The sequence below is a fragment of the Scyliorhinus torazame genome, chromosome 2 (assembly GCF_047496885.1).
Source record: "Scyliorhinus torazame isolate Kashiwa2021f chromosome 2, sScyTor2.1, whole genome shotgun sequence".
NCBI classification, from domain to species: Eukaryota; Metazoa; Chordata; class Chondrichthyes; order Carcharhiniformes; family Scyliorhinidae; genus Scyliorhinus; species Scyliorhinus torazame.
Window position 1 is genome coordinate 245,821,196 of NC_092708.1, and position 25,789 is coordinate 245,846,984.

General features: G+C 46.2%; 1 protein-coding gene across 1 annotated transcript in view; it reads left to right on the plus strand.

The window, feature by feature from the left end:
• LOC140396967 (tetratricopeptide repeat protein 9A) overlaps window positions 1-20,682 on the plus strand; it is a 134,818-nt gene extending 114,136 nt beyond the window's left edge. The window contains exon 3 of the mRNA XM_072485966.1: window positions 15,621-20,682. Coding sequence (XP_072342067.1) covers window positions 15,621-15,700 — 80 coding nt within the window. The 3' untranslated portion in view covers window positions 15,701-20,682. The remainder of the gene's footprint in view (window positions 1-15,620) is intronic.
• The last annotated feature ends 5,107 nt before the right edge of the window (window positions 20,683-25,789 follow it).

Here is a 25,789-nt window from a genome sequence, read left to right on the forward strand (position 1 = left end):
AAGAATGGAAAAGAGAAAGCGAGGTGAAGTCATGTCTATGAGCCCGCCTTACAGAATGCAGGAGAGAATGCATCATGTTTGGAGAATAGCCTTTCATTATATCCTGCATTCTCCCTTGCACATCTCTGCAGTGTTTTCCACATGGGGATGCCTTTGATATGCAGGCTTATGAAGGGGAGGATGAATTATGAGCTGTACTTGTTTGTGCAGATGTATCACCTCTGTGGTCTTGGTGCAGTAGCAGTAAGTGGAAGACCAGCACGGTTTTGTAGTTTGGCTCTGATACTGCTGGGAGCTGAAGCATCACTTTTTCTTTCCGCACCCTTTTGCATTCCCTGTGAAACATCAGTTGCAGTGCACAGTGTGTTTGGGAATCCATTTCCTTTGGGTCAGCCTGGACATTTGAATGAAAATACCTCGAGGGCCAGGGGGATGGTTATGTCAGATCTTTTACTGCTTACTATAGCTCGTGCTGGGACTGCTAGTCAGTCTTTGATAAATTAGACACGAGGAACGATCAGCACCAGCACTGCAGAGTGCAAGAGAATGCTGAAATGCGTTTTTACTCTTTAAATGATGTTTTGCATTTTATATCTTCCACAAAACCTGCATCTTCAGCCACTTTTATATTTAACCACCCTAGGGAGGTGGGGGCGGCGGTGGGGAAAGAAAGAAAGACTTGCATCATGCACAACCCCAGGATATTGAAATGAGGTAGTCAGTTGCAATTGTCGTGTTTAATAGTTTAATTGATCCGAGTTAGTCTATTCACTGAATTTAATTGCTTAAGTCTGTGGGCTGAGGTAACTGACATCAGAAGGAAGGTTCCAGAAGACTGAACTCGGTTTCGGCTGAGAGGGATGTGTGAAGAAATCTTTTAAGTGCTGGGATATTTTAAAGTGCTGCAAATAAACCCGTTATAGATATGGAACGAGTTCCATCGCTGCATTGCTGTTGTTCCTTGTCCTGCACTTAGACACGAGGCAGACTTTAATCTGTTCCCATGGTGAGGTTTTCCCTGGGTCAGCTCGCTACCCTGCCACCTGGAGGCTTACAGCTTGAGGGGCTCCACTCCACATCAAGCAAGGCTGACCAGGAGTCTCTCCCGCTTTTACTGCCAGCTGTTGGCATGTTGGAAGGATAAGTAGTTTGACATTCAGCCTGTCTGGCTGTGTTATGAACGCACCTTCTTTGGCCATCAATTCATGGGGTGGGTCTCGAACCGGTGAGCTTCTGGCTCAGAGGCAGCGACACTACTCACTGCACTACAAGACCTCACATCTCTGAATTGCTCTGAGATAAATCAGATATATAAGATAAACCAGCAAACACATAACAGTAATCACTGTCATAATGTAGGAAAATACCTGACTGCCTTTTTGGAATGCTGGACTTACCAAAGAGCGTATGATGAGCTCAAAAGTATTCACGAGCAGGTACTAAAACTGATCCAAGGTAACATATAACAAGCTGCTTTGACACATCAAACAAGTGAAAATATGTTCACTTGCTGAAAAACCTTCTTTTGGACCTCACTAGAAAACTCTTGAATTCCACCCCCATTGCCTGTCCTTTGGCAGAACCAGCCAAAAGTGTATGTTGGCCGCTGCGTCCTCTCCCAGACCCCACCCCCGACCCACTCAATGCACCCCTGTCTGCATCAATGGGGCAGAGGTGGAGATGGTTGACAGCTTCAAAATCCTAGGTATCCTAAGTGTGCACATCACCAACAATCAGTCCTGGTCCACCCACATCGACGCTACCACCAAGAAAGGACAACAGCGCCTATACTTAATAATAATAATCTTTTTATTGTCACAAGTAGGCTTACATTAACACTACAATGAAGTTACTGTGAAAAGCCCCTAGTCGCCACATTCCGGCACCTGTTTGGGTACACCGAGGGAGAATTTAGAATGTCCAATTCACCTAACCTCTACTAGCTTTTGCAGTTTTTATAGATACCTGTGGTTTCTTCAGTAGTTTACAAGGTACAATGCATAAAATTCTGACAGGGCTGGACAGATTGGAGGCAGGGTATTGTTTCCTCTGGCTGGGGCATTTAGAACAAGGGGTCACAGTCTCTGGATGTGAGGATGGCAATTTAGAGATGAGGAGAAATTTCTTCACTCAGAGGGTGGTGAACCTATAGCATTTTCCACATGGCTAGTGTGGGCTCAAACCACCCTCATTAGGCCTATAAACAAAAGCCTGGTTAAAGAGGTAAGTTTTAAAGACTGCCTTAAAGGAGATAACCAAGAGGTGGTGAGGTTTAGGGAGGGGATTCCAGTGCAATTGAAGGCAGTTTCAGATTAAATTCTTGGTTAGTGCTGACATAGTCCCATCCCTTAACCTTCTTTTCTCATTTACTAACCAGTGTTCCTAGTCACCCTCATTGCCACTCTGACTTACTTGCTCCATGCACAAGAGGTATGTCTTCACAGTGGCCCCATGAACCCCAGCTGGGTTAGTTCCGCACAGCAACTCCCATGTCTGTAGATGGAATATTTCAGATGCATCTTCAATATCTTAGCGGCTCTTAACTGTGATGGTGGTGCTGTAAATCAGGCTTCATGCACCTGCACTAGGAGGGGGAGTATTGATCAATGTCTTTACTCCTGCAGGCATAGCGTGAGGACTGGATTAGACACAGTTATGAAGCCCTCTGTGATGAAATAGTGTGACGTTTAAGGTCCAGGCTTGTGCATGAGGAAAGGCCATTTTGGAAAGTGGCCAAGCAAGAGACTGAATTCTCAGTGGAAAGAGGGGAAAAATTGGAAGAGACTGGATGGGGAAAGCAATGCAAATATTGAATCCTCTGGTGGCCAAGCTCAGAGTCAGTGCCATCTGACTTACATATATACTGGCAGTGTTAGGCTACAGGCAAAACTGTTGTTGGAAAGTGGGGGCTGAGCAGACAGAGGACTGAATTTCACCAGCCCTTTGGGGATGGGCTGAGAGGCTGGCAAAATGGTGCAGGAAGGCAGCAGGTGGTGGGCCCACCATCTTCCTGTTCCAGCAGTGGGAAAGGTGACAGGAGACCTTCTTGCCCAAGGCCCAATTGAAACACTTAAATGGCCAATTAAAGGCCTCTTCCCATTTGACTAGCATTTTATCAGCCGCAGGGGTGCCCATCTTCAGATGGGAAAACTGACCAGTAAGACCAGGTGTCTTCCCAGTGAAATCCGGAGTGGGCCGGCCCTCCTTCTCGAGCACTCTTTGACCCATGAAATGGTCAACCAGCGGCAACGGCTGCCTACCCACCCCCCGGCAACAACGTTGCCTTCCCTCAACAACCACCTCCCCCCACGATCTCCCTTTGCCATGACCTGCCTGACTGACTTGGGTGTCCCCAAATACCAATTTCCTCGACTTTGAGGGTACAAGGCCATCGATGCAGCCTCATCCTCCAGCTGTAGTCCCAGTATTGATGCTGCTGAGTATGCTATGCTGTTGGTCCCCTTACGGAACCGGCAACTCTTGGTGGGATGACAACTGTCCTTAAAAGGGATGGCAACCACTTAATTGGCTGCCGACAACCAAATGCGGCCCTGAACCCTGTTGCCCACCGAAAAAAGTCACTCCCCAGTGGCAGGACACCTGCTGCCTACATAAAATTCAACCCAAGGAATTGACACACTCAAACATCTATTGAATTCCATTGGAGGAGCAAGGCACATAAAGGACATTGGTAATAATGACTGATTGTGAATGATTGCGGGAACAGCTCCTATTGGAAAACTAGCCCCTCATTTTGAAGCTACCACTGTGATGCTTAATGGACAATTTGATCAACACAAACTGTCTAAAGGCCAAGGAAAATATGTATAATTCATAAGTCCATGCATTTTTAATTTTAGTTTAAAAGTATTTCCTGGAATATTTGGGTGGAATTCTCCGCCCCAGCGGCTAAGTGCCGGCTCCAACGGAAAATCTGCCGGTGGTCCACGATGGGGAAATCGGAGTGAACCCCTCACCGATTCTGGTACCGGTGAGGGGCTAACACAGTTGCCACATGAACCACCCGCGGATCGCGTGGACAACGGCCGGAGAATCGCCGGGTCCCGGACTGCGCATGCGCAAGGCTGACGGCCTGCGCCGGTCGCGCCGGAAAACATGGCGACGGCCATGCAGGAATCCTAACCTGCCCATCCCAACCCCACAGCCCACTCCCTAGCCGCCCCCACCAGTCCCCCCCAACCCTAGCAGAAGCCCCCAGCCAGCAGCACGGATCCCGGACGAGTGTGGCGGCGCTGGTTACAGTCTACAACCAGCAAGCCAGGTTCCTGGCCGCTGGGAACACATGTGGCCTGTGCCAACGGGAACTCGGGCCATCGGGGGCGGAGCATCGTAGGTGGGCCGGCCAATGACGTGCCAACGGTCTTGCAACTGCATGCGGCGCGCGTCCCGATAACACCGGTTTGGAGTGGGTGGAGCATCGCGCACTGGCATCAAACCAGCATCTGCCCCAATTCCAGCATTGGAATCCATTCTCCGCCGATCACCGAACCCGATTTCAGCATTGGGCTACGGAGATTCCAGCCCTGTATCTCTCTGCAGCTGCTCCTTCTGTTCGCTGCCCAAAGGCAGGTCTGACCCACAAGACCACAATCTCCATCATGGATAAGCCAAGGAAAAGGGTCCTAAATGCACCCCAGCGAGAACAGGGATTGAATCCCATGCTGTAGGTACCATTCTTTTTTAAAATAAATTTAGAGTACCCAATTATTTTTTTTTCCAATTAAGGGGCAATTTAGCGTGGCCAATCCACCTAACTTGCATATCTTTACGTTGTGGGGGTGAAACCCACGCAGACATGGGGAGAATGTGTAAACTCCACACGGACAGTGACCCATGGCCGAGATTCAAATCCGGGTCCTCAACGCCGCAGCCTCAGTGCTAGCCACTGCGCCGCATGCCGCCCCTGTAGGTACGATTCGGACCCACACCAGCCCCCCAAGGAGTCTCAAGTTGTTGTGGCAACATCACTTTTACATGAATGTTGTATTGTGGAGCTCTGGATAGTGATGGAAGAGGCTCCGATTTTCTTTCCATCACAAGGCTGACCTGGAATCTCTCTCACTTCTGTAGGTGTGTGCTGGAAGAATTTACAGATTGATACTCGGCCTGTTTGACTACAGTTCTGGACACGTTTTCCTAGGAATCAAGTTCTGGGAGTGGAACTTGTAACCAGAGCTTCTGGATCAGAGGCAGGGACACTACCCACGGAACCACACAACCTCATCCTTATATCTTTTATCCATTTCTCATCATCAGTGCACACTGTCTCTTTATTTATTACTATCGCAGGCACTATACACACCGCAGCTTGATTCATCATAATCAACTTTGGCATTTTTCTTACATTCTGTCAATTCAGAGCCTCCTCATTCCTTATCTGTCTTGTTCAACTAATTCAGAGATATTGCAAGACTGTTCAAAATGCTTATTCAGGTTATAATCTGTTATTCAGCCTATTTTCTGACCCCACAATAACCTTTGCTCGTGTATATTCTCTTTGTTCTGTGAAAAGTGTTTAAAGAATTCCACATATTCTCCAACAAGCACTAACTTCAACACCCCCTGCTGCCCACCTCGCCCCCCACCCCCGCTGCCACCACCAAACCTCCATTTCAGTAACATCATTGCCTTCAGGTGCTGCGTACCCCATTCGTACTGGTAGTTGAACCCCTTCTGGTGATTCAAGGGTGACCATCAACAGCTAAAACAAGTTGCTAAGAAGATCAGCTCAGGACAAGTCATTCGCCTAATTTTGGAAACAGCCACATGCTATGATCAGAAGACAGTGGGATTGGTAGCCTAGAAGGAGGAGATTAGATGGAAAGAAGGGTATTCTTCATTGGAAGTCATCTTGCAATAGCTGGTAGGTAGGTTATTAGACGGATGGATAAGTGGTTGATCGAAAAGTCATCGTGGCAGCAGGTGGCAAAATGTGATAATGATATAAATAAAACAAGTAATTGTAACCCATAACATAGTTTTAGACAATCATTAAAATTAAAATCAAGTATAAAATAATATAAGGATTGCACAATTACTAACATTTCTATGTTGCAAAATGCAGGTCTCCTTAATTTCCAGAATAAAGATGAAAGGTCTCCTGCACTCTGTATTTTCTATTGATGTTAAATGTGCTATTTAACTATCAGGGCCCGAATTCTCCAGCCGTTGGGATTCTCTTTTCCCACCAGCAGTGCATCGCCACCCACCGGTTTCAAGCCGGCGTGGATTGGCTTCAATGGGAAATCCCATTGACCAGCGGTGGGAGTAGCGAATCCCGCCACCAGCGAACAGTGCACCACCGAGGAACACGCAGCGAGGAACAGAGAATCCCGCCCCATAAATTAAATTTAACAGCTTCAAACCCATTCCATGTTGCTGCCCATTTTATTGTTTCTCCTGAGAATTCATATTTTGCTGAATTAACACAATGAGCTTTTGTCCCCTCAATGGGTTTTCCCATTATTCACACCCTCCACCGCCAGGCAAGCCACAATGGGGCTGGTGGGGGGGTGGGGGGAGGGGGGGTGGCGCCATCGTCAGGACAGGAAGATCCTGCTGGTGGGAACAGCCGGAAAATTTCAGCCAATGTGCAGTGCTGACATATGCACCAGCAATTAGGGCCATAGCCTCAATACAATGGTAGGTCTTAATGCCTTGAGTTGAATATGACTCTTCTTCAGAAGTGGAGAAGACTCACATTTGGCTCAACATGTTAACTCTTGTTTCTCTCTCTACAGATGCTGCCATTCCTGCAGAGGCTTTCCAGCACTTACTGTTTTTATTTCAGATTTCCCCAATCTGCAGTATTTTGCCTTTATTTTACGGGTAGACGGTCTGTTGAATTATGCCGACTGCTTGTTGGAATTGCGAGGTATTTGTGTTTGGGTTATAGGTACACTTAGTTGTGATGGAGCAAAATTATGTTGAAATAAAGACATTTATGTTCCATTTCCAGCCAGTTGGTGGTAATCTGCTGGCCAGCACTCTCAACATCTAACTATATATTTTTCAGCAGAATGTTATGATTGCGTTCCATGACTTGTTTTCAACTTGGTGCCAGCTTTTAAGGTGTTTACAGTATTTCATCTCATTCTGCACCACTAAACAAAACGAACATCAGCTTAGCTAGTTACCACTTAACACTCTTACTGTCACTCTAGCTTGGGGCAACACAATAGGTAAAACAGCTCAGTGTCAACTTGCAGCTATCACAACCCAGAGCTTTTAAATAAATTCACAGCTTTTAAACAGTTTACTATTCTCAGCACCTAGGAGGACAACATATGATGTTACTTCTGCCGATTTGTTTCCTTATGAATGTCTTCACAACTTGTTAAATCCTTCATCCCGTATATAAAATTATACTGTTTGAATTTGTGATATTTAAAGGCTGCTGTGTTCAGGACTTTTTGTTATCAGCAGGTCGCTGTTCACCAAAATATACAGTTTTTGTTCAGACAAGTTTTGGCTGAACACTTTGTGTCTCTGATGTGCCATCAATTAACACAAGACGAGTAGTGAACGAAACTGTGGCTTTAATAAGCTAAACAGAAATCCTCCTGGCCACTGATCCCGAACTGGGGCAGGGCCGGTGGTCAGCCACCTTTATACTGAGTCCGAGGGGAGGCGGAGCCATCAGGCAGTGGTTTACCACAATACATGTAGTACAGTAACAGTTTACCACAATACATATAATACACTAACAGTGGTTTCCCACATTCACCCCCTGTTAAAAAAAAAGAGTCCAGCGGGGGTGAAGTGGACTTAAAGGTCGAGGCTGTCGGGGGCTTTGACCTGCCGCCGTAATCACCTCAGTCCCGGCTGTGGTGTGTGCACTGGTGTTGAAACCGGGAGCGTGTTGTCTTCTTCTTCACCCAGTAGTTGAGTCGGTGGAGGGGGGGGCAGTGTAGGGGCGGGGGTGGTGGTGGTGATGGTCGCCGGTGGGCTTGCAGGTGCCAAATCTCAAAGTAGCCGGGTAGTGGTGGAGGGAGACGGTGTAGGGTTGGGGTTGGTGGTGATTATCGCTGGGGATCCTGCAGGTGCCAAATCCCGGAGGGAGATTGTGTTCTGCCGTCCGTCATGATGTGCCATGTAGGCATATTGTTGGTTGGTATGGAGGAGCAAGATCTTCTCGACGAGGGGATCCGATTTATGACTCCTCGCATGCTTCCGGAGGAGGACGGGTCCTGGGACTGTCAGCCAGGACGGGAGTGAGACCCCTGAGTGGACTTCCTAGGGAAGGCAAACATACATTCATGAGGGGTGTCATTGGTGGCAGTGAACAGGAGCGACCGGATGGAGTGGAGCGCATCGAGAAGGACCTCCTGCCAGCGGCAGACTGGGAAACTTCTAGACTGTAGGGCCAGAAGGACGGCCTTCCAGACCTTTGCATTGTCCCTCTCTACCTGTCCGTTTCCCTGGGGGTTGTAGCTGGTCATCCTGCTTGAGGCGATGCTCTTGCTAAGCAGGAACTGACGCAACTCGTCGCTCATGAAGGAGGAACCCCGATCGCAATGGATGTAGGTGGGGAAACCGAACAAGGTGAAGAGACTGTGCAGGGCCTTGTTGACGGTGGCAGAGGTCATGTCAGGGCATGGGATGGCAAAGGGGAATCGTGAGTACTCGTCACCAACGTTGAGGAAGTACACGTTACAGTCAGTGGAGGGGAGGGGCTCTTTGAAGTCGATGCTGAGGTGCTCAAAGGGGTGGGAGGCCTTTATCAGGTGCGCTCTATCTGGCCGATAGAAGTGCGGTTTGCACTTCGCACAGACCTGGCAGTCCCTGGTCATGGTCCTGACATCCTCGATGGAGTAAGGCAGGTTGCGAGCCTTGATAAAATGAAAAAAAACAGGTGACCCCAGGGTGACAGAGGTCATTGTGGAGGGCACGGAGTCGGTCTACTTGTGCGCTGGCACATGTACCGTGGAATAGGGCATCTGGGGGCTCATTGAGCTTTCCAGGTCGGTACAAGATGTCGTAGTGTAGGTGAAGAGTTCGATCCTCCACCTCAGAATCTTGTCGTATTTGATTTTGCCCCGCTGTGTATTATTAAACATGAAGGCAACCGACTGCTGGTCAGTGAGGAGAGTGAATCGCCTGTCGGCCAGGTAATGCCTCTAATGTCGCACAGCTTCTACAATGGCTTGGGCTTCCTTTTCGACGGAGGAGTGTCAAATTTCGGAGGCATGGAGGGTACGGGAGAAGAAAGCCACGGGCCTGCCCGCCTGGTTGAGGGTAGAGGCCTGGGCAAAGTCCGACGCATCGCTCTCCACCTGGAACAAAATGGACTCGTCCACAGCGTGCATCGCGGCTTTGGCAATATCTGCCTTGATGCGGTTGAAGGCCAGGCGGGCTTCAGCCGTCAGGGGAAAAATGGTGGATTTAATGAGTGGACGGGCCTTGTCCGCATAATTGGGGACCCACTGGGCATAATAAGAGATGAACCCTAGGCATCTCTTCAGGGCCTTGGGGCAGTGGGGGAGGGGAAGTTCCAGGAGGGAGCGCATGCGGTCGGGGTCAGGCCCTAGGACTCCATTTTCCACAACGTAGCCACGGATGGCCAGGCGGGTTGTGCGGAAAATGCATTTCTCCTTATTCTATGTGAGGTTAAGGAGCTTTGCGGTGTGGAGGAAATGGCGGAAGTTTGCGTCATGGTCCTGCTGGTCATGGCCCCAGATGGTGACATTATCTAGGTACGGGAACATGGCCCGCAGCCCGTACTGGTCAATAATTCGGTCCATTTTCCGCTGGAAGACTGAGACCCCATAGGCGACGCCGAAGGGAACCCTGAGGAAGTGGTAGAGGCAGCCATCTGCCTCGAAGGCAGTGTATTGCCGGTCCTCCAGGCGGATAGGGAGCTGGTGGTATGCGGACTTCAAGTCAACTGTGGAGAAGACTCGATACTGCGTAATCTGATTGACCATGCCAGATATGCGGGGGAGGGGGTACGCATCGAGCTGCGTGTACCGGTTGATCGTCTGACTGTAGTCGATGACCATCCAGTGCTTCTCCCCAGTCTTGATGACCACCACTTGGACTCTCCAGGGGCTGCTGCGCGGCACAGGCTTGCGCCGCACTCGAGTCGGGTGATGGCGGCGCCCACAATGTCCACGAGGGTGCCGCTTAGTCGGAGGTGTAGGCCTCCATGTTCTGGAAAGCCACTTCCAGCGAGTTTGAGAGCTGCACTGTCTCTGGGAGGCTGAGTGTACCCCCTTGTAGCAAGCATTGGTGGATGTAATTGGATTTAATGCTCGCGACATAGGTGGCCATGATCAGCAGCTCCGTGTGTTGGACAGCCGATACCGCCTGGCAAGCATAGTTCCGGCCGAGTACCCGCAAGGCACGCAGGAATTCGGCTTGTGATTCTCCGGGGCGTTGTCGCCTCGTGGCAAGGAGTTGCCTGGCGTACACCTCGTTTACTGCCTTTGCGTACTGACCCTTCAGCCGCATTATCGCCTTTGTATACGAGGGGCATCTCTGATAAGAAGGAAAACTTGCGGGCTCACCCGTGCGTTGAGTATTTGAAGCTTTTGGAGGTGGGTGACGTCGTAGGTGGAGGATCCGAGATAAGCTTCGAAGCAGCTTAGCCAGTGCTCGAATGTTGCAGTGGCGTTGGTTGCTTGTGTGTCCAGCTCTAGGCGATCAGGCTTGAGTGATGAATTCATCTTAAAAGTTTAGCTTATTAAATTGATGTGCCATCAATTAACACAAGACAAGTAGTGAACGAAACTGTGCTTTAATAAGCTAAACAGAAAGCCTCTTGGCCACTGATCCCGAACTGGGGCAGAGCCGGAGGTCAGCCACCTTTATACCCAGCCTGAGGGGAGGCGGAGCCATCAGGCAGTGGTTTACCACAATACATGTAGTACAGTAACAGTTTACCACAATACATATAATACACTAACAGTGGTTTACCACAGTCTCTATAGCATTCCACAGGCACAAGCCACACTGCGGAGTGCGCACAGTGAAATGGATGTGCATTTGGCACCAGGGATTATCCCTCATTTCCTCCAATCTGATAACAAACACCAACTTCTCTTTATTTTATTTGTCTGCAACAGTTCCAGAGTTAGGCTTGTGCTGGGCATGAGGGGCTGGGGTCTTCCCTGGGATGGGACTTGTTTGGCTGCTCTCCCCATCTGCAGTCCTTGAACCCATTCACAGTTAGTCTGTCTGTAAAAACTAAAGACCAAGCCCCCCCTGACCACCACCTCCCATGAAGAACCCTCCGGGGCATCCTGGCGGAAATTTTTGAGAGGGTACTTACCAACTCGCCACCCCTCGGACTTCAAGGTGGCAGTTTGGCACTGCCAAGAAGTTGGGCTTGAGGAGGGGGGATGGGCATACTGAGGTGGGGGGGGGGGGGGGACTGAGGGGAGAATTGGGGGTTGAGGGGGAGAAGTGAGGGGGTGATGGGGGTACTGGGGGCATACTAGGGCGGGGGCTGAGGGGGAGGGGGGGGCTCAAGCAGGGGACTTGGGGGAGTAATGGGGGGGGGAATGAAGGGGGGTTCTGACGGGGGCCCTTTCCAGGGATTAGGGTAGTGGTGGTGCCCTACCAGCGATCCAGTGGAGGAGGTGCTGCAGCAGCTATTTAAAATCGGAGCACCCCTTAAAAATGGTGCTCCAATCTCAGAGGTGCAGGACATGTCAGCGGGATTAGATCCTGTCCCTCTCAGTTGCAGCGCAGACCCGGTTGTGCCATGAAATGGTATGGAAAAGTCAATTCAGCAAGAAAATGTTCCCAAGTGCCATAATATGGCACGTCACTCCTAGCTCCGGCTGGAAACATCCTGGTTTTCCCCTGGCGGGAGCACTTAGTAGATGTGTGGGAGGATCTCACCCCATGTGTCAACAAGTAGCCTGCAGCCACAGCATATTGGCTGTCATGCACGTTGCAGTGCCCAGTAGCATCAGTGCCAGTTGGACCTCTGTATTTACCACTTTTAGAATAAATGCAAGCCATTAGAAAAGACAAACTTTTTGTTTATTTTGCAGTTGATGGGAGCTTCAAGCTATCTTTTGCCTGAACTGCTTTTACAGAAACTCTATGATCCAACCACCGATTTCCATAATTATTTCAAATACTGTCTTACAAACTGTAGTAAAATCTCACAAACCTTAAAGCTGTTTCAGATATCTTTCTGGAATCCCATGAACGAACTTCTTTACAGCTTTTTATGTAGATTAACTGAACAGTACCCTGTACTTCTTCCAGTTTCTCTGTTCCTTTACTTCAAATTTCTTGTTCCCCTTTTCGGGGTATCGGGCCAGCCAGAACTGGGGAAGAGGGCCCTTTTCCAGACTATCCGCATCCAGTGGCTCCTCTAACATTGTGTCTCTCAGGGCCCGAGGGTACCTCATCATCTTCTTGTCAAGAAAGGTTTTGATTTGTAAATGTCGGAGTTCCTTTCCATTCAGTAGTTCCAGTTTCTCCGTCAGCACTTCGAAGCTCGCAAGTCTGTCCCCTGTGTAGCATTCCCAAACTGCTAGTGTCCCCTCGTCCTGTCTCCACCTCTTAAAGGTGGCATCCAGCATGGCCGGTGGAAACCCGTGGTTGCTGCAGATGGGGGCCGTGGTGGACACTTTGGTCAGGCTGAAGTGCTGCCTTATCTGGTTCCAGGTTCTCAGGGTTGCTATTAACACTGGTTGAGTGTTTTGCCGGTGGAGATAAGAGCGCTGTTGTGGGGAGGGCTCGGAGTGTCGTTCCCATGCAGGAGGACTCCTCCATCCTCACCCATTCCATGTTTGGTTCCTTCACCCATCCCCTCACTCTCTCGACCAAGGCTGCCCAGTGGTAGTATTACAAGTTTGGGAGGGCCAGGCCTCTTCCCATGCTTCTTCACCTTTGTAGTGTTGATTTAGGGGTTCTTGGATTTTTTTCTCCCGCACACAAAAGCCAGAATCATTTTGGAAAAAGGACTTGCGGCTGAAGATTGGTATGGATCTAAACGGGAAGAGGAACTTGAACGCCTGCACTCTTCCCGCTAGGGATAGCGGGGGTGTTTCCCACCTCTGTAGGTCCTTTTTAACTTCCTCCGCCAGACTGGTCAGATTCCACTTGTGGATCCGTGTCCAGTCGTGGGCTATCTGGATCCTCAGGTAACGGAATTTGAGTTGGGCTATTTTACTGGTAGACCTTCCAGCTCTGCCCCTCCCCTGCTTGGGTTCACCGGGAAAGCCTTACTCTTCCCAATGTTGAGTTTGTAGTCTGAGAATGCTCCATCTGCATGGCAACCAGTGTCTCCACTGCCACCACCTTGACTGCCATCTGGATCTCCACTTTGATCTCTTCTTTCATCGCGGTCAATTCCTTGGTAAGGAATGTCTTCCATCTCTCTCCAGGTGGAGAGGGGAGCCTGTTGTCCAGGTGTTGGTTTCTGTCTCTCAGGGGTTGCCGGGGACTCCTTGCCTCGTGGGTCTGTCGGTTTGTTCGCTCGCTGTTTCTTCCCTTTTCCACCGCTTCTGGCACCCCTACGGCCTCTTGTACTACTGCTTGTTAGCATATTGCTCTTCTTCTCTGCCTTTTCTGTTTAGGGGTAGACTAAGTCCGAATTCTCGGACTAAATTCGGCCAGAAGTGCCTATTTTATTGTATTCTGGAGGAGAGCCACCTGATGTGCAACTGCTCAGCACATCCCCGTCACCAGAAGTCTGGCACTTTTTTTCTTAACCATTACTCCATGGTATAGCTTTTCTTTTAGTAAAGCTGAGAGTGATGTTTCCTCTGTAGCTTCCTTTAATGAACTGCTATGAATTCAATTAAAAGTACAATAGTAAAAAACCTTCTGACCCTAAAGGTGCCCCAGTTGCTAAGCAATGACTTTTACTTCTCTCAACTTGTTTGGCGGCCAGCGGGGGCGGGATCCACGCCGCCCCCCCGGCGATTCTCCGACCCAACGGGGGGTCGGAGAATCCCGCCCCTTATTTCTAATATTTAACAATACAAATGTAGATCCCTTAAAACCACCTCTGTTTTCCTGACACTATCCTCTGAGACTCCCACCAGATAAAGGAAGAATTGGTATCCAATTCACGTTACTCCTCAATTGGTTGACTTAACAAGGCAGACTGTTCAATGAAAACTTTTCACTCTGTTAGCTGATGTCTCCTTTCCACAGGGAGCATGAGTTGGCCCTTGCCAATAAGGCATCAATCACTTGCATGATATAGGTGTGCACTGCAGATGATTTGATTGGATAGTGGTCCCTGGGTTGGCTGGGAGAGATCTGCTAATGTGAAAACTTCATGCTGTGGTGATGTCCACTTCTATAAGAATGCCATCCTGTTGGTGCCACAGGTGTTAAGTGGGATTCATTCATCAGGCTTTCATATCTGAGACACAAGGTTGTGGGTTCAAATCCTACTCCCGTGACTCAAGAACTGAATTAACTTCATTGGTTGCCAAGCACTTTGGAACATCATCCTGGGATCCTGAAAGGCATGATACAAATTTAAGTCCTTTTTTCTTTCTTCCATATGCTGCCTGAAGGTCACCCTGCAGCAGATGGTAAAAGCTGTGTGAGAGCCTGTTTTGTGAAGCAGAGGCAGTGAAGGTTGATCTTCTCTGAAAGGTTTAGGTACAGTTTTACAAATTTGTGTCCCGGGATGTTGGCCTTTGAGACAGGTTGTTTTGTAAACACTCCCATGAAGCACTTTGAGATGTCTTACTACTAAATATAAAGGCAAGTTGTTGATTAACCTTTTAGATACTGTTTAAGGGAAAAGTGTTCATTTGTATATAGGCCTACATCCACAGTTTTTGCTTATGACCTTCATACATATGCTCATTGCACAATAAAATCCACCAAAACATTCTACTGTTTCTGGCCACACCTCCAATCAGTTCTTTCTAGATTCTAGGTCAGCTTGCAACCTCTGACCTCTCCTCCCTTCTATGTACGTTGAACTTTCCTGCAGTTTATTCTCAGTGACATCACTGGAGGTTCACTAGTCTATGAATGAAGATGGCTCTTTGATCTTATCCCTCCCTTCTTCTGTTTTAATGTTTGAAACCAAGAGTTCAGAGGAAGACTGAGAGCAGCTGAGGTAGGTAGCATCCTCAACAATGCCAAGAAAGCCCAATCTGATGACACGAGTGATGGCCTTGTGAGTAATGAACTACCCCCGTGAAGGACAAAGGCCAAGATGAGGAAGGTGGTAAATTTGATCCCTGATCTGTGAATGAGGTCGGTGATCTCAGTCAGGGTGACAATTAGAGCACTCTATTTGGCCCCAGAACCTAAAATGGAAGGAGACAAACTCAACCAGAATGCAGGCTGCCAATCTGTATCTATTAACACACTGCTTGAATTTACCGATTGGTGAAAGTTGAATGAGGGCAGCAACACATTTAGTTATAAGGCAATACCAAAGGGGTGAATCCAGCCTGTCAGCATCTCCTATCTAAATGAAGCCTGGCTATTTGGATGATATCTGGAAAGTTGATGCCTGTGAACCTGTATGCAGAAAGGTCAGCACCTCCAGGAGAGGAAAGAGGGGAGACACGGACTATCCTAATATAAACTAGAACAGTGTATAGATATACATGTGTAGACTTGCTCACCTTTATTCATATTCTTTTCTTTAAATACAGATACAAATGTGATCAGATACATCCAGCTGGCAGAGATGAAGCTCAGCAGATGCTCGCAGAAGGAGAAAGAAGCACTGTAAACGAATCTTGATACTCCAGGGCATGAGGGCAGAGTTGGTATGGTGGCTTTGCTTCACCATCCACCTGGGTTGGATGCTTGCCTGCACAATACTCGCTCTGGTTTCTCAGCTGAGGAACCACAGAGCCGGAGACCATTTGAAGTTTGGCATTTTGTGTAACCAGAAATGGATTGAAAGCAGGTCCCAGGCTGTGGCATCATTACAAGACTTTCGACAAGCTTTGTTAGGGCATTTTTAATTGCGTCGCTTGTTAAGGAAGGTAACGCATTTAAAACATCCCATTTTTAATAACTTAAATGTTTTACTGAAAAACACAAAAATGCAGGAATGGGGAGAGAAGTGCTTTTGCAATTACATCGCAATGATCCCACAATCCTCATCACCAACTGGGCAAGGGAGATGGTCTAAAAACAATTGGCTTAGTAAACAGAATCCAAAATATTTGAGCAGTCTTGTATATTTGCACCGTCATTTAGCCTTTACTCATGAAAGGTTTAGGGATAGAGAAGAAGTTTGAGAGTTGCTGCTCGTTAAACTAGGTCCCATTAAAAATAATACATGAGTTATATTCAGATCTTTAAAATAAAATCTTATACAGTGAGAGGAAACAAGTATCTGCAACTATTATCAATTTTGATAAACATGCTTTAAATTTAAAAAATATATAACTTTCATTGAACTGGAATTAAATGTGGCATTACACAAGGGTTGAGCATCTTAAGGGTACTGGCAAGGGCAAAGAAAGAAGAGCACAAAAATTGTTTGCAATTACTCTGAGATTACACAGTAGTGCACAAACACTTAATGCACTTGTCTCAAGCTTCTCTATCGTTTTAGCCACGATGTTAAACAATTAAGAAATTAAAAAGTGCATTTGGAAGCTAGAGAAATGAGAGACAGAAAGGTAGAGAGGAAGTATTTTTTTTATGAGAGAAAATAAATTGCCACAAAACGATGGGTGTTTTTAGGTCTCATTAATAACCGTTAGTTTCCATGGTGATAAAGTCCATTGGCAGCTGCGCAGAAAACATAGATGTGTGTCCTAACACAGTAGACTATCTTGGGACCCGAGGGTGTTAATATATCAACTGGTTGTGAGACTTTGCGTGTTAGCCAACATTCACAGTTTCATTAATAAGTTATTGACTTTGAACTGTTGTTTTAATGATTTACCAGAAGTCAGTCGTTGTATTCAATCTGGCACACTGCGAGCGAGAGTGCAATCTGAACTATTCATTAATGAAATTGCAAGTGACAGTGCAAGTGCTGTACTTGCCAATTTTCCAAGAATTGAACAATGGATTCAGCTCTTTAACAGTCTATGTTGTGAACAGTGCGAAACGTTTTCTTAATATACTGTGTGCAGCAGTGCAAAGAATTTGTTATAAGAATAGAACATGCTGGAAATTGCAGGGTGAACATCTGAAAGATGAAAGTTGTTATCGACCGGACCCTTAACCACAGCAGCTGGACTTTGGAATAATTTTCTCCTCTTATTTCAAATTTGCAACGTTTGCAAATTTTCTTTCCATCGGTACAATCAATGTATGTTATTGAAGGGAAACACTAGAGCAAAATAATTGCAACAGTTATACACCAAACAATATGTTGTTCTATTAAAGGAGATAGTGCATCTGGATAATTAATTGCTCTGTAATCCCAGAATTGGTCGTTTTGAGGTTTGACTAACGTTAAGTGGAGGGAAAGATAAGTATCTTTCCTGACAAAATGTACACGGTTGAACAGGTCGATATTCTGAGCTGCTTTCAAAGACCTTCACTAAGTTGTTTCATATTTTGATACCGATTTGAAAATGAAGCAAAAGACATTCTTTGAAAATAGTCTGCAAAATTTTACATTCAATGTGTTTGGAGTACTCATTCCTCCCTCTCAAAATTATTAAGCACCTGACATCTTTCCCCAACTGTGTTCACAAATAAAAGAGGGATTCTCACTATCAGCTTCAAACGAAGACTCAGATTAATGTAACGTCTTTATCATATAACCCCAGTCTCTCAATATACCATGCAAAGACATAAATTTTAAACATATTTATGTGCAAACATGACACACAGTAAGATACAACAGCAATAAGAAAAATTGGTTTATCGATAGTTTTATGATGTTGGTTGAGGGAGGAATGCTTACGAGGAGGACTACTCCTCATTCACCTATCTGAATCATTGGAATAGACAGATAGGATCTTTGTTTAATGTCCCACCTAAAGGACATACCTCTCTAATGATACAGCCCTCCCTTAGTACTGCATTAGATCCTTTATCTGGATGATGTGCTCAAGTCTTGAACCAACCTACACCTGAAATAGAGACAGAAATGCCTTCCTCCAGTAAATCTTTAAAAGTTACAATTATTCTATTGGTTCATTTCAAATAAATACACGTAATTATTTCTTAAACCGATGCAGAAGGCATTGTTGAAGGAACTGACTTGGAGAAATTGTTGAATTGAGCAAATTGTGAGGGAGCCAAATTGCATCGGCAGAGATACACTCATTAGGGTGGGAACATTCCAGCATTCCTAGAAGTTCTGCTGCATGTAGGTTGGTTCAGCTTCTTCTGCTGTCAGGATCAATAACATGTCTGAAAAATCATCTAACGATGTCTGAAGTAATTCTGAATGATTTATCATGCCCACTGGTGATGAGATTTCTTTTTTGCAGTGAAATGGGCCACATGTCCACTTACTCAATAGAACAGGCAAAAGTGCACAAAGTTTATTTTTCCCCCTACTTCGGAGAGCTGAGGCATATCTTTAGTCAATTGTAGTATTTGTCAAACGGGTCATCCCATCTGAAGTCAAAGAAATTGCTCTGATCTGTCTTGAGGAGAGAAGATTCTGTGCGTGTCTGCTGGTGGGTGTTCATACCCCATGTGGGTGGTGAGACAAGTAGCTCTTTAATTGACCTGCTAAAGCGCCACTGTTGGTGAAAGAGAACTTTCCATATCTTACTGATATTGTTCTGCTATGTTACAATTTGGAAGAAAAAAAATTCAAAACACTTCTGACTCGGGGAGATGCCAAAAAGCCAAAGTGCATCCGAGTGTGGGACCGGTAGAGTTAAAGGTGGAGGTAATAGCAGCACCACATGGGTTACTGGATTAAAACTGGAGACGCGGTTGAGTGAAGAAAGGTCACAAGGGTTCTTTTACCATCATAGTTCTCAATCGCTGGATGTAACAGAGTCAGAAAAGGTAAAAGAGAAGTAGAGGGAAGCTGAGTAAAGAAAGCACCCTACAGCATTGCGATTGCACTCTGAGTGCAGAGAACAGAACTCCAATAGATCACAACACCAATGAATAATTGAATCTACAATGCTGCTAGCCCAAAGTTAATCTGGGCGATTTATACTTGGGATTACATTGAATGTTCGTGACATTATTCCAGGAGTCCATGGCATTGCAGTCTGTATAGACGTTTGTATAGAACTATAGAATTCCTGCAGTCCAGACGAAGACCATTCGGCCCATTGAGTCTGCACCAACCTCTGAAAGAGCACCCGACCCAGGCCCACAACCCCCATAACCCCACCTAACCTGCACATCTTTGGACACTAAGGGGCAATTTAGCATGGTCAATCCACTTAACCCGCACATCTTTGAACTGTGGGAGGAAACCGGAGCACCCGGAGGAAACCCACTCAGACATGGGGAGCAGTGTAAACTCCACACAGACAGTCGTCCAAGACCAGAATTGAACCCGGGTCCCTGGCTGTGTGAGACAACAGTGCTAACCACTGTGCCACCGTGCCGCCCAATATACTTTGCAGCCTGAAAGAGGGAGCTTTGCAGTCTCACTGATGAAATGGTAGGAAATGAAGGCCACCTAGCAGCCATTTAACATGAATGCTACTATTAAAATAAATGTTCCCTTTTTAGTTAGTTGAGCTAATCTGGTTTCTTGTTTATCGCTTTAGAAGCTTTGAACTACAGCTCGACAACGCTTTGAGTGTGTGTACAGGAAGCTGTGCTGTTTTAGTGCTAATGTTTTAGTGGGTCAGGTTCAAGTGGAAACTGCTTTCTCATTACAGTTCCATTGCACTATTTCACTTGTGTATCACACGATAGAGGTATGTTGGCATCACTTTCTGCCCTTTACTACAATTAGGAGGTTTTGAGAAACAGTGCAACATGTGGAGTGATCAACCCATTGAAATGTGGTTTGATACCTGCTAATTTGATCTTGTTCGAACACTTCACTGAGTTATTTTGTGTAACGATTGAACTTGATGAAACCTTTTTTAACTGCATTCCTCAAGGAACTTCTCGGCTGCTGATATGTGACACTGACCAATGTGCACAGGACAATAAGGCTTCAGGTTGTCTCACCAGTCTGTACCAAGATGGCTGCCTTGTGCCAGAATGGCAGCTGGTGTGATACAACATTTATGGAAATCAGAGGGGAAATGTAAATGAGATTCCTGCCCCTTATCGCTATCCAGTGACTTCTGCTAAAAAGTACACATGTGTAGATGTTGGGTGAGAGCAGGATTGGTCTCAACTGTAATACTCACCACAGCAAAACCAGTCTCCTGACATGAACGGATAACCATCGGAAGACGGTATCATGACCCTTCCCCTTTCAAACTCCAAACACTGAACTCCTAATGCTGAAATCAACAAACTCCGCACTCCAGCGATTGGACCAGCAACTCTCCGTGTCTCTGTCTCAGCCAATCACTGGATGAACTCAGTCATCATGAGAGCTAAAGAAAAACAAATTTAGTGAATATTTGATTTTTCTACTTTTGAAAATGTCCAAATCAGTGATGGGGGTTGCTGTTTGTTCTTTGCACTGCCTCATTGATTTTCAATCAAGCAGACTCTCCAATTAGTGGCCATGCTGTAGATACAGGTTCTTAAGCCAAGGATGGCTTGGCATTGAAGTAACTACAAATATTAATCATGGATCACAGCTTCACCAGACAATGTGACAAATTAAATGTATAACTTGTTTGTTCTGAATGTTCTTAAAAGTTGCATTGTCGTCTGAGCATTCTGCAAGGGCCAGTTTAGTGTTGGGAATGGGCTGATTTTAGAGTTCTTTGGTCATGTATTATTCCTGGCTTTGTATACTCTGCTGCAATGATAACATATTTTACAGAACCACACTTTACTATTGCATCATAAAGGGCTGTCAGAGATTATTTGTGGCATGTAATAATAATTATAATAATCTTTATTAGTGTCACAAGTAGGCTTACATTAACACGGCAATGAAGTTACTGTGAAAATGCCCTAGTCGCCACAGTACGGCACCTGTTCGGGTACACGGAGGGAGAATTCAGAATGTCCAATTCACCTAACAAGCACACCTTTAGGGACTTGTGAGAGGAAAGCGGAGCACCCGGAGTAAACCCACGCAGACATGATTGGTGAAGTACATGACCAAGTCACTTTGTGACCCCCCCCCACCCCATGATCTTACCACAAAAGCCTCAGCTTTTCTGAAGTACTTCATCAATCATTCCTATTAAGGATATTAAAAGGTATATTTATCAGTAAGTGAGGTTGGCCCCATCCAGGACCTAGTGAATGTGGGCAAACCTGTAAAAGTTTCAACAAAGATTGCCACTAAATTGGTAGTCATTCTGTAAGCTATTCAAGGTAATTGGTATGCTCATAAATATTGCTTTATTAGTGAGAAATGAGTGTGTGAAATTATTTGATTAAATGCCTGGCTGAGCACAATTATGTTCCAATAATTCATGAGCAGGAATATTACAGCAGCAATTATTTTCAACGTAGTTAACTGTAACTGTGTTTTTCAATCTTTAAATTTATGGGGGGGACCCACTGCAAATAATGTCCCCTTAGGTTGTGAAACAGGCCCATCTCCATGAAGACAAAGATCTAATGGGCTTCACCTATTCCTGAGGCTCCTTCAACAACACCTTCCAAACCCACAATGTCTACCAGCAAGAAGGGCTGGGGCAGCCGATACATGGGAACACTACCACCTGCAAGTTCCCCTCCAAGCCACACATGACCCTGATTTGGAAATAAATTGCTGTTCCTTCACTGCTGCTGGGACAATATTCTGGAATTCCCTCCCTAACAGCACTATGGGTGTCCTTACACCACATGGGCTGCAGCGGTTCAAGAAGGCAACTCACCACCACCTTCTCAAGGGCAGTTAGAGATTAACAATAAATGTGGGTCTAGCCAGTGAGGCTCACATCCCACTGATAAATAAAAACGGAACTCCAGTAACATCATAAAATCATTAGTTAGTCATCTTCGCCATGAAGGATGAATGAACGAACAAAACACTTTTCCAGGCCCCCTATCTGACATCTATTACGCCTCAAAAACCTCCAAACAGTATAAAGGTAATCATTTAAGATCCCATAGATTTTACTGAAGAGCGGTAAGCTTGGCTCCCAAGTCCTTAGCTATCTTTACTAGCCGAAGTAGGTCAAGTTTTGGAAATGTTTCCAAGGAATCCGGCGATGGTGGCGGCTTGTCATTGGCCGCCTGTGGGACCGGCGGTCTACGGCGTTTCATTTGGTTCGCCGTTCATGGGAAGGGTCGCCTACAGCAGGATCGGAAGATCCTGCCGGTGGGAAGTGCCAGAAAATCCCACCAATGTCCCAGATTTGTTTTCAGCTATGATTTGAGAAAATATAAATGTTGTTGCACAAACATGGTGGTGGGAGTTCCTGCCTATGGTTGCACTGCGATTAACTATTAAGCAACCCTTTGATTTTGCAAATATGATATTGTCCCAGGGTGTTTGGATAAGCAGAAATACACAGTATATAATGTATGAAGAAATCCGAGGAATTGTTCCGTTTTCAGTGTTGATCTGGCAAACAAATGATTGCTTGAAAGAACCTAGCTCTGTGGCCATCGAAATACCACAGTGCGTGGTAAGCTTATTCCACCAACAACTGTCCTCCATGGACAAAATCAGTGCTAAGTGGCAATGTAGTGCCAGACTGTCCAAAAGCCTGACTTTGCAGAGCTTTCACAGTGATCCTCATTTTATATGGATTTATTGGGGCTCTGAAATGGACTCTCACTAAAGAACCATGCTGAGGACATGCAGAACGTAGTGATCTTAATACACTTAAAATCTGTCGTGTGCAACATCAATATGCGGGGACAGTCTAAAATGTTTGTTCAAATGCAATATCACCAAATAAAAGCAAGACCTCCCAGACCTGCTGAGTTTTCCCAGCATTTTCCGTGTTTACCTGTAATATTATGAATATGGTCAAGTGAAATTCAAACATTAATTCGCCCGCTTCGAAGACACAGGTTGGAAAGCAGTATTTGCTGCAGTTCATGTGATCTAATTGAGTCAAATTTCATCTGGTTATTCTTGATCCACTCTAATTAAAATATCTTACTCGCTCATCTGTTACATCAGTCGAACACCAATTGACAATGACAAATGGGATTCACTTGCAACATAAACTTTTTGAACTTGCCAGAGTCCGTCCTATTAATAATTACCTTGCTTGTCATCTGATACCATGTAATATTTAATGACGATATATGTTAACTGTAGCTGCAGTCCATCTTGCATTCTTGAATCGAGGTGCTTTATCTGCAGTGGGCAGGCCTACAGATCAGGCATACAAATCTGGAGAGTCTCATTTTCCATCCATGGTTTAAATTGACCCCAGATTGTAATAGGTGATATGCTTCAGCCCACTCCCATTATTAACATTGACCTCTGAGGGATAATGAACATGGATGTATGTGCTTTTAAGGATAGATTTGTGCTCAGTTGGATCTCAAAGAGCTTCCCCTATTCTTTGGGATTGTGTGTAAATAGAATATCCATTTGAGCATGATATCAAAGAGATACCTGTACCTTTGAGCCACTACCTGAACACGAATGAGTGCCTTCATGAGAGGCGAGGTTAAAAGAATATTTTGCATCATGCCGTGTTGGCTCTTTCAGTGCAAGGTTAGTAGGTTATTTTTGTTTGTAATTATCAAGGTGGTGGGTGTCAGTGGCATGTGTTAGAACACTTTGTCATTCAAAGTTCCTTTACCCTGCTCAGCTACAGCACCAATCTCAGAAAAGACCGACCTACACTTGCCCAGTCTCCCACACCAGCACATCCTGTTGACTATTAATTTGCCAAATTCGGACCAGTTTTGTGCTGTGAGTGCATGGTCAACAGGATCTGTGTTGACCCTGACAAATCTATGGCCCAGGTTGGATTTGAATTATAAAGACAGGAAGGCAGGCAGAAAAGCCATTGCACCACCATTCCCTGTCAGAAATGGGGGGCGCGATTCAGTGGCCTCGTCGCGCCCGATTTGGTGTTGTGATCTGGACGTTGCTTTCGATGGGAGAGATCCAAGCGCACATATGGTTCATTTAAATATGTGCTTGCCTAACTCACCCAGGGCCTGGGAATCACTCGCCTCAACTGGGTAATGTTTGGTGCTGATTCACAAAATCATGAACCAGTTGCGATGGCACCTTGGGTGGGGCGATGGGGGTGTGGGGGGGGGGGGGTGGGGGGTGGGAGGGGGTGCGAGTATCGCTGGGGACATGAGGTCCCCAGGTAGTCGGGCACTGGGTATTGATACCTTGGTTCTCCCTCGGCACCTAGGAACCTTGGCACTGCTCACTTGGCACTTTGGCACTTCTCTCCTGGCACTTTGCCACTGCCACCTGGGCACCCTGGCAGTGCCACACTGGCAGTGCCAGGGTGCCCGGGTGGCAGCACCAAAGTGCCATGCTGGCAGTGCCAAGGTGTCCATGTGTCAGGTTGGCCATGCCAGGGGTCGGGCCCAGGGTGGGAGGAGCATTACCCATAAGAGGTGGGGTGAGGAGGGCCTGAGGAACCCGGAAGAAGTGGGGGTTCCTGATGCCACGGTGGCAGCGGGGCATCGAAAGTTCAGGCTGCTCTTACAAATAGCGCCTTGATGCTCAAGTTGTCTTCCTGCATTGGCACCGAGCAACACCCCACTAAACGTGGCGTTCAGCGGACTTTAACTTGAGTCTGCTGAATCACACCTGGGGTTTCTAACACATTGTTCACAATGGGAGAACAGCAGTTTAAGAAGAGACTGGCTTATAGAAATGCTGCATAGGCCAAACACAGATCATTGAATCCCTACAGTGCAGAAGGAGGCCTTTCAGCCTATCGAGTCTGCACTGGCCCTTAGAAAGAGCACCCTACTTCAGCCCACGCCTCTACCCTATCCCCTTAACCCAGCAACCCCACCTAACCTTTGGGACACTAAGGGGCAATTTAGCATGGCCAATCCACCTAACCTGCACCTCTCTGGTCTGTGGGAGGAAACCGGAGCACATGGAGAAAACTCTGGAAAGCGAAGGGCATGGAATGGTGAACAAAGTATAGATTTAGCACAAAATGTGGCTTGCATCCATCAGCTGGTGATGAAAAGAAAAAAAGGTGTGAAAAAAAGGTGTTGAAACCAATTTTTGCCACAGTGGAAGAAATTAATTGAATTGGGAGCACCCAACTCTCTTTGCTCTCTCTCTCTTTCTCGCAAATGCATGTTGTTCCCAGTTGTCAGTAAGCTCATTCGCTCTTCGTGTTATAAGTCAATTTTCACTCACTGAGTTGAGGAAGAATGTGATGCCAACCTTTCCTTAATATAGGTTTATTCACACATTCCAGACAACATAGGCACAGACTCACTTTTCCTCCCCTCCACGCAATGGTAAACAGGTTCTTCTATATACTTCAGAATAATGCCCTAACTTTTCCACAATTCTATCACTTACAACTACAGCATGCATTTTATTGTAACAAGATTCCGACATTAGCATTAGGGCAAGCAAGTACATTCTTAATAAAATAAAGGGGCAATGGTTATACTGACTCAACATTTTAATGTATTTTCACAAGCCGAAGTAAACAGTCCGTCGTTCAATTTATTTAGACGAACAACTTGTGTGTGGCAGTCTCTCTCTCCATTATTTTTACTCATGCCGCATATGACAGGATTTTGTGTCACGATATAAAAATGTCAACAAATGGACACATCTGCTTTCCTCACGCATTGCATATGTCTCTGGAAACACCTGGCACAGTGACAAAAAAACACCAAGAAGTTCAACCATATTTATTTG